Source organism: Babylonia areolata, chromosome 5 (assembly GCF_041734735.1).
Source record: "Babylonia areolata isolate BAREFJ2019XMU chromosome 5, ASM4173473v1, whole genome shotgun sequence".
In the NCBI taxonomy this organism is placed as follows: domain Eukaryota; kingdom Metazoa; phylum Mollusca; class Gastropoda; order Neogastropoda; family Buccinidae; genus Babylonia; species Babylonia areolata.
The window spans coordinates 7,518,604-7,528,603 of record NC_134880.1 but is presented as its reverse complement, the minus strand read 5'-3'; the positions used below and the strand labels follow the sequence as shown (position 1 = coordinate 7,528,603).

Genomic DNA, 10,000 nt, shown 5'->3' with positions numbered 1-10,000 from the left:
ACAGACAGAGAGTGAGAGACGTAGACAAACAGAGACAGAGAGAGAATGAAATCACCTGCAATGAGTGTGGTTCTGTCTCCCAAGTGTGGAGGGCGGTCCCACGCGGCATCAGGCACTGTCTTCTTCTCTGCCATCATTCCAGGAGAATCCTGAAACTCGTCAGCAGAGGTCACCAGTCAGCTCTCCAGATTATGGAATGGTGATAGTGGCCCGTCTATCTATCTATCTATCTATCTATCTATCTATCTATCTATCTGTCTTCAAACTGAAACAGCAACGCTTCAAAATGAGCCCCAAACTGAGCTGCCTGTCTGCCTTTACGCCTATCTATCTATCTATCTATCTATCCATCCATCTATCTGTCTACCTACCTGTCGAAGTATCTATCAATCAATCGATCAATCTATCTATCTGTCTGTCTGTCTGTTTGTCTGCATATGTATGTATGTATGTATGTATGCATGTATGTATGTATGTATGTATGTATGTATGTATGTATCTGTCTGTCTATCTATCTATCTCTCTATCTTTCTGTCTGTCTCTCTATCTATCTTTCTGTCTGTCTATCAATCAATCAATCAATCAATCAATCTATCTATCTATCTATCTATCTATCTATCTACCTATCTGTCTGTCTGTCTGTTTGTCTGCATATGTATGTATGTATGTATGTATGTATGTATGTATGTATGTATCTATCTGTCTGTCTATCTATCTATCTATCTATGTAACTGTCTGTCTGTCTATCTATCTATATAACTGTCTGTCTATCTATCTATCTATCTATCTATCAATCTATCTATCTATCTATCTATCTATGTAACTGTCTGTCTGTCTGTCTATCTATCTATCTATGTAACTGTCTGTCTGTCTGTCTATCTATCTATGTAACTGTCTGTCTGTCTGTCTATCTATCTATGGACTTTGTGCTTCTTTCTGTATGTCCGAGTGCCTGTCTTTTTTTGTCTTTTTTTTTCCTTCGTTTTTTTTTGTTTGTTTTTTTTTGGTCTGCTTGTACGCGTCTTATCTGTTACCCATAAGCCAGACGCGAAGGGGTCAATGTTAAAAAATCAATGACATCCCCGGGACAGGGGAAGGAAGGGGGGGAGGGGAGGGGGGGTTAGGATGGAAGGAGGGGGTATGTTGTGGGGGTGGGGGGTTGGGGGGGCAGCAATATCGGCCTCCCGTGTATCCTGTCATAGCTCCTCCGTCATGGCGGCTCGGTCAGGGCATCGGAGATCTGCATTTGTACATCCACGACCCCCCCCCCCCTGGCCCCCCCCCTGGCCCCCCCCCCGCCCCCCTTTCCCCCAGCACCACCCCCACCCACACACCCTACCGCAGCCCTGCCTGGGGTATCTCTTATCTGGCAGAAAAGTTAGGAGCTTTCATTCTTTTGGGGGGTGGGGGGGGGGGAGGAGAGGAGGCGGAGGGGGTTTGTGGGGGGGAGGGGGGAGTGGGGGAGGGGGGGGGGTGCTGGGAGGGAAAGCGGGAATACTCTAGGTTGACGGCAGAAACGGGCAAAAATGATTTGAATTTTTTTAGCAATCCATTTCCAGATCCTCCACCCCTTCCCCCCGTTCTCCCCCCCTCCCCCTCCCCCCCCCTTTCTCTCTCCACGTGCACACACGCTCCGTTTCTTCTTCTCCATCTCTGTCCAACGTCATTTCTTTCTATGCTTTTCCCTTTCTTTTTTTTTTCTCTCTCTCTCTCCCCCCCTCTCTCTCTCCCTCTCTCTTTCTCCGCCCTCTCTCTCTCCCTCTCTCTCCCCTCTACCTCCTCTCTCTCCCTCTCCCTCTCTCTCCTTTTCTCTCTCCCACTCTCTCTTTCTCCCCCCTCTCTCTCTCCCTCCCACTCTCTCTTTCTCCCTCATTCTCTCTCTCTCTCCCTCTCTCTCTTTCTCCCCCTCTCTCTCCCTCTCCCTCTCTCTCCCTCATTCTCTCTCTCTCCCTCTCACTCTCTCTCTTTCTCCCCCCCCCCCATCTCTCTCCCTCTCCCTATCTCTTTCTCCCTCTCTCTCTAAAAATAAACAAGCAAACAACTCTTAGAAATAACCTGCGATATCATCTCCACCAACTTTTCCCTTATCTCTAGAAGTTTATATATATATATATATATATATATATATTCTATACTTTTCTAATTTGTGGAAGATGTTGAGGTCATTGCGGGTTTCGTTTTGGATTTCTCTCTCAGTAGGGGTGGGGGGGGGTGGGGGGGGGGATGATAGATAGGTCAGCATAGATAGCGCTTAGACTCGCCCCAGACTTGGCGGGGTGGGGGCTGGGGGGCTGGGTGGTGGTGGTGGTGGTGGTGGTGGCAGCTTGCTTCATATAGTTGGCTCTTGGATTGTTCCAGAGAGCAGAGCAGAGCGTGGGGTTTAGTGGAAGAGCGGGTGGTTTGTCAGTCTGTCTGTCTGTCTGTGTGTCTATCTACTTACCTACCCGAATCTATCTATTCACACACACACACACACACACACACACACACACACACACACACACACACACAATATATATATATATATATATATATATATATATTTACTTATTTATTTATATTATTTGTTTTTTGCCAGAAGAAGCTGAGAAGAAGCGTTCAACTCCAATGTGATCAGTCAATCAATCGATCAACGAACCAACGAACCAATTAACCAACCAACCACAATCAATCAGTCAATCAATCAACCAACCAATTAACAAACTAACCACAATCAATCAGTCAATTAACCAACCAACCAACCGATTAACCAACCAACCACAATCAACACAATCAATCAGTCAACCAACCAACCAACCAACCAACCGATTAACCAACCAACCATAATCAATCAGTCAAGTAACCAACCAACCAACCAACCAATTAACCAGTCAACCAACCATTTAACCAACCAACCACAATCAATCAGTCAATTAACCACCCACCCACCTATCCACCCATGCCTTCATTGCCGGAAAAGCAGTGTGCACAGATGTTGGCGCTGCCTTCAGGCTCGACTTAAAAGAAAGAAAAGAATGCGAAAATTAGATGAAAGAAAACTACTAATAAGAAAATGAAAAAAAAAAGTAATAATAACTGCACCATGAAATTAAATGGCATAAAAGGAACGTGGAAAATAACATACAGAAATCTCTGGCGGAGGAGGAGATGGAGGGGAGGAGGAGGGGAGGAGGAGGAGGAGGGGAGGAGGAGGGGGGAGAGGAGGAGAGAAAGAGGGGGGGGGGGGTAGCAAGAAAGTGGCACAATCACTGACAACCAGCTCCCCGTGGTGAAGTGGAAAAAACACACAAAAAAAAACAACAAACAACAACAACAACAACAACAAAAACCCACCCTAACTCGGGTTCGATTCCCATGAGAGGTGGGGTTGCTTTGGCCTCGTGGCCGGCTCTCACTCACAGCTGAGTGTGCCATGCGCTCACATCAAACCACGTTGGGGCTTATGATGGCCCAGCCGACCTCAACACACCTCAGGGAAAGAGAGAGAGAGAGAGAGAGAGAGAGAGAGAGAGAGAGAATTTTGCCAGAGGACAACACTTGTGTTGCCATGGGGTCTTTGTCAGTGCGCCAAGCACGTGCTGCACGCGAGACCTCGGTTAATTGATACATCCGACTGACTTGATGCTCAGTTTCATTTTCCAGTCAAACGTGGAAGAAACTGAGAGCGAGAGCGAGAATCGAACCCTATTGGAAAACAACCTTCTTAGCCATTCTGCCACCGTCCTCCTTACGGTGATATCGATATCATCTTCACATCTAAGCTCGGCAGATTCCTGGGGGACCACCGTTGGAGGGTAAGCTCAATAATCCAGCACTACCGACCACCATCGAAGTGAGTCAGCAGCAGCGCAGGGTCTCCTCTGCTGTGTGGCCTCCTGGCGACCTAACATCGATGGCTCCCAGTGGACTTCCGACGCCTGGACCGCGACAGACGAACCCTGATGTGGCTGTGTATGGGGGGGACTCGGAATGAGCGGCGTGGGTGTAATGCTTCTGAAACGGCGCAGAAGATGGAGCAAAACAACAAGCAAACGAACAAAAGTCAGCATGAATATTAATATTATCTAGCAAAAACAACCACACCAACAACATTAACCATGGTCTGCTTTAAAAGCTTGACCTTCCAGCTCAGCACACAAAGCAGTATTCTGGAATCATCCGTTCTAGCAGGAGAGCACATTAGCAGACGCGGAAGGTAGGGGAGGGTTTGTGTGTGTGTGTGTGGAGGGTCTGGACAGTTTCTGTAGATCACATCGGGTGATGCTCACCTACACCCCCACACCCTCCCCCCCTTCCCCCATCCGCCCAGCCACCCCCCCACTCTCATCCACCGCCATCCCTCTCCCCCACCCCACCCTCACCCTCACCCTCACCCCCACCCCGCCCCCACTCCCTAAACCAATCAAATCTCCCATCCTTTACGTCTGCGATAGAGGAGAGCGTTATTGCAGCCAGCCCAACTTTTCCATCAGGCAATGAAAAGGAACGAAATTGAAGGATAGGGAAAGGTAGGACAGAATGAAAAAACAAAACAAAACAAAACAAAACAAAAAAAACCCACTCCCAAACAATATCGCCAGCACAGCAGGTAATTTCGTGCTCAAAACTGTGATGGTGTTTTACGTGGACAAGGCGGCGTGGTCACCTGAGGTGTTTTTTTTTTTCTTTTTTTCTTTTTTTGTTGTTGTTGTTGTTTGAACTGGTTGATCACGAAGGGAGATTCTATGAGTGAGTACTGTTGAGGCTTGTCGCTACAAGACCGACTTGGTATTCGATGTCAGTTTGAACTGGGTACATTTCACAACATTGTCTGTGTTCCATTGGAAACTCTCCCGTTGGTTTAACTCATCCAGTACGGCCAGTCCTCTCTTCTCCTCTACACAGACCCCTCGCGGATGTCCAGTGGGTGTCTGAATGACCCAACCTTTAGCTTCCGTCGTCAGAATTGTGGTATTCTTTATCAACATTCACCTCTTCAGTATAAGAGCCTTCCGCTTGCAATATTTTGATGATGGTAATTAGGCTGAAACGCTGTTAACGTCGTCTCTTTCGCCGTTCGCATGGAGAGAGTTAATCATTTTCGTCAAGAAACAAGACAAAAATACATCGTTCGCTAAAGAAATAGGGAAAACTTGAGTTATTTAAAAAACAACAACAAAAAACAACTGAGCTTATATCGTGCTCTTGTCTGTGTCACAAACAATCAGTAAACTCTCCATTTATTAAATCTTACTTTTTCCTTCTCTTTCTTTCTTTCTTTCTTTGTCTTCTCTTTCTCCCCCACACTCTCTCTTACCCCCTTCGTATAAATGAATATCATTGTTACCTGCAATGATTTTTTTTTCACGATACGTTCATGACATTTTCTATGGCGCTGGACATTTGTTTGTGACAGACTCGTAAACACGAATAAATCACAATTCATGAATTATGAAATGTAAATATCAACAGAGCAACAAGCTATTACAAACAGCCGGTACGTTTCAACTTTTACATCTATGTATGTATGTATGTATGTATGTATGTATGTATCTGTGAATTATTCCTCCTATCCAACGTAATGTGACTGACTGGTGAAACAGTACAACAGAGGGTGAACAAGGGAAACATTGTACCTCTTTTCTTTTTTTTTCTTTTTTTTTTGTGCGCATAGAGTTGATTTCATCAGGATTTTGCGCCTTATAATAATTATTATTATTATTACTAGTATTTTTATGTATGTATCTATTATTTTTTTATTATCTTATTTTATTTATTTATTAATTCTTTTTTTTTCTCAAGGCCTGACTAAGCGCGTTGGGTTATGCTGCTGGTCAGGCATCTGCTTGGCAGATGTGGTGTAGCGTATACGGTTTTGACCGAACGCAGTGACGCCTCCTTGAGCTATTGATGCTGATACTGGTACTGATACTGATACTGTACCTCATAAAAAAAAAAAAGCGATGTGCAAGGCTGCCTTGGGTGACCATGACAATGACGTTTAGTTGTACAGATGGGGAACGTCACCAACTCATAGTTTACACCCAGCACCCACCCCCCCCCCCAGCCGACCCCCCCCCCCCCCCCCGACCCCCACGTCCCCACGTCCCCACGCACACACAGTCTCTCCACCGCTCTCCGTACTGAACGATAGGTTGACCTTAGGCTACAGTTAATTCCACAAAAAATATCATAGACATCCATCTCTGTTTCGACTTTCCTTGCTGATGTCATCAACAAATGAAACCATTGTAAAACAGTTCGCTGTATACTTGTATAAGGCATTCAAAATCCGCAGTTTGATATGTGATTAATTGTGCTGTTTGTGTGTGCATGTGCATTGCTAGAATTGTAGTTAAATGTTTTCTGTTCCACATTGTTCTGGAATGTAACAATTTGTGTTCACTTATCCCCTTCATAGGGGCTACGGCCTTTATTGAATAAAAATGTTCGTTCGTTCGTTCGTTCACCGCTCTCCCAGCCTTTTCCTTAGTTCAGGAGGACAGGGGGGTGGGGGTGGGGGGGTGGGGTGGATATTCAGGACATGGTATACAGCCAGTAGATATCAGTCATGTATCTGGCGTGTGACATGTGCACGTGTCTTTTGGTTTAAACAGTATTTTACTTGGAACATGTCACAATACAACACAGATATCGATGAACAGGACAACAAGAAAATCTTTATATAAAGTCCTGTCCTGATACATGTACATACTGAATATGTGACGGATGTCATCATAACTGGAAGCTAAGACGTGATTATACAGGAGTTTTGAACAAAACTAAGCTGAGATATAAATAAAGTGAAGAAAAACGTGTTTCTTCTTCTCTTCCCTCGCGTTCCCTTCCTCTGATCAAACAGAACATACAGATATTGCAAATATTTATTGCAAATACGGATATTGCGATATTCAAATACGAGACGCACGCGCACACACACACACACACACACACACACACACACACACACACACACACACACACACACACATCAGCGATGTTTGCCTTCACACCCACGTCTCTCAAAGCGTGTGCATGCGACGTTTTCACAGGACTGAGATCAGGATCCTTGGTAAGTTGGAAAGAAAGTTTGCCGACTGTTGGCAAGTATCGTATGGATCAGAAGGGAGGTTGGTGAATCAGAGGGAATGGGGGGGGGGGTGTCTTAAGGAGTGATGAGAGGGGACTGAGTGTCTTAATTAATTAACTCACTCAGTGCGGCCAGTCCTTTCTTCTCCTCTACACAGACCCCTCGGATGTCCAGTGGGTGTCTGAATGACCCAACCTTTAGCTTCCGTCGTCAGAATTGTGGTATTCTTTTGTCAACATTCACCTCTTCAGTATAAGAGCCTTCCGCTTGCAATATTTTGATGATGGTAACTGGGGTGAAACGCTGTTAACGTCGTCTCTTTCGCCGTTCGTATGGAGAGAGTTAAAAGACTGTTCTGTTCTGCTCTGTTCCAGGTTCTTCAGCTTGCTGGTCGTGCAGCTCTGCCTGTTTTACGCTCTCTTTTTGACGTCCGTAAGTTGTGTTGGCAAACGGGGCTGTTTCTCTGTTTGCTCTTTTTTTGTTTGTTTGCGTTCACGCTGTGTGTGTGTGTGTGTGTGTGTGTGTGTGTGTGTGTGTGTGTGTGTGTGTGTGTGTGTGTGTGTGTGTGTGTGTGTTTCTTCCTTTGTTTGCTTTGGTGTTCTTTTTGTTGTTGTTGTTGTTGTTCTTGTTTCCCTTTCTAGTTTCGTTTCCTATTTTATATCATGCCTGCTGTCTTTTCAAAGGGTTTCAGTGTTAAAGAGAGAGAGACAGAGAGAGAGAGAGAGAGATACAGAGAGAGACAGACAGACAGACAGACAGACAGAGAAAGAGAGAGAGAGAGCTCAGAACTCAGAAATGATTCACTGCAAGGCCACCAGCCTGTTTATTAAGGGGGTAGTATCAATACATTAGAGGCACACAAAACGCCGTGAATAAAAGAGGAAACGGGTCCACATCAAAGACCAAGAATATCGAGAGAGGGAGAGAGAGAGAGAGAGGAGGGAAGGAGAGAGAGAGAGGGAGAGGGAAGGAGAGGGAGAGAGGGGGGAGAGGGAAGGAGAGAGAGGGAGGGAGGGAGAGAGAGAGAGGGGAAAAAGAAGAAGAAGAAGAAGAAGAAGAGAGAGAGAAACAAATAGCAAAGGGAACAGAACTTCACCCTGTCCTTCTTACAAATTCTGTGCGACAGCAGTGTCTGAGCTTTTCGGCCTTTCTGTCTTTTTACCACGTTAGACTGACATTGTACCTGACAACATCTTAACCGTGTTTGATTCGCGCTGTCACTGACAACATCTGGTTGTTCGACACTGTCACTGTGTTACTGACAACATCTGGTTGTTCGACACTGTCACTGTGTTACTGACAACATCTGGTTGTTCGAGACTGTCACTGTGTTACTGACAACATCTGGTTGTTCGAGACTGTCACTGTGTTGCTGTAAATATCTGGTTGCTAGACACTGTTATCGTGTTGTCACTGTGTTACTGACAACATCTGGTTGTTAGGAACTGTTCCTGTCAACACCTGGTTGTTAGACACTGTCACTGTGTTACTGTCAACACCTGGTTGTTAGACACTGTCACTGTGTTACTGACAACATCTGGTTGTTAGACACTGTCACTGTGTTACTGACAACATCTGGTTGTTAGGAACTGTTCCTGTCAACACCTGGTTGTTAGACACTGTTACTGTGTTACTGTCAACACCGGGTTGTTAGACATATTTCCTCTCAACACCTGGTTGTTAGACACGGTTCCTGTCAACACCTGGTTGTTAGACACTGTTCCTGTGTCACTGACAACATCTGGTTGCTAGACACTGTTATCGTGTTCCTGACAACATCTGGTTGTAAGACACTCTTCCTGACAACATCTGGATTTTAGACACTGTTCCTCTGTTCCTGCCAACATCTGGTTGTAAGACGCTGTCACTGACAACATCTGGTTGTAAGACACTGTCACTGACAACATACTAATCACAGTTGTAAGACACTGTTACTGACAACATCTGGTTGTAAGACACTGTTACTGACAACACCTGGTTGTTAGACACTGTTACTGACAACATCTTAATCACTGTTGTAAGACACTGTTACTGACAACATCTTAATCACTGTTGTAAGACACTGTTACTGACAACACCTGGTTGTTAGACACTGTTACTGACAACATCTTAATCACTGTTGTAAGACACTGTTACTGACAACATCTTAATCACTGTTGTAAGACACTGTCACTGACAACATCTTAATCACTGTTGTAAGACACTGTTACTGACAACATCTTAATTACTGTTGTTAGACACTGTTGCTGACAACATCTCAATCACTGTTGTTAGACACTGTTACTGACAACATCTTAATCACTGTTGTAAGACACTGTTACTGACAACATCTTAATCACTGTTGTTAGACACTGTCACTGACAACATCTTAACCACATTTGTAAGACACTGTTACTGACAACATCTGGTTGTTAGACACTGTTACTGACAACATCTTAATCACTGTTGTTAGACACTGTCACTGACAACATCTTAATCACTGTTGTAAGACACTGTCACTGACAACCTCTTAATCACTGTTGTAAGACACTGTCACTGACAACATCTTAATCACTGTTGTAAGACACTGTTACTGACAACATCTCAATCACTGTTGTTAGTCACTGTTACTGACAACATCTGGTTGTTAGAGACTGTTACTGACAACATCTGGTTGTTAGACACTGTTACTGACAACATCTTAATCACTGTTGTAAGACACTGTCTCTGACAACATCTTAACCACGTTTGTAAGACACTGTTACTGACAACATCTGGTTGTTAGACACTGTTACTGACAACATCTCAATCACTGTTGTTAGACACTGTTACTGACAACATCTTAATCACATTTGTAAGACACTGTCACTGACAACATCTTAATCACTGTTGTAAGACACTGTCACTGACAACATCTTAATCACATTTGTAAGACACTGTTACTGACAACAT

At 44.5% G+C, this 10,000-nt stretch overlaps 1 protein-coding gene across 2 annotated transcripts in view; it reads left to right on the top strand.

Moving 5' to 3' along the window:
- Nucleotides 1–10,000, top strand: part of LOC143281905 (uncharacterized) — a 255,605-nt gene that overhangs the window by 133,115 nt on the left and 112,490 nt on the right. For both annotated transcript variants that reach the window (XM_076587190.1, XM_076587191.1), the window contains exon 3: nt 7,444–7,501. In XM_076587190.1, the coding sequence (XP_076443305.1) occupies nt 7,444–7,501 (58 nt within the window). The remainder of the gene's footprint in view (nt 1–7,443; nt 7,502–10,000) is intronic.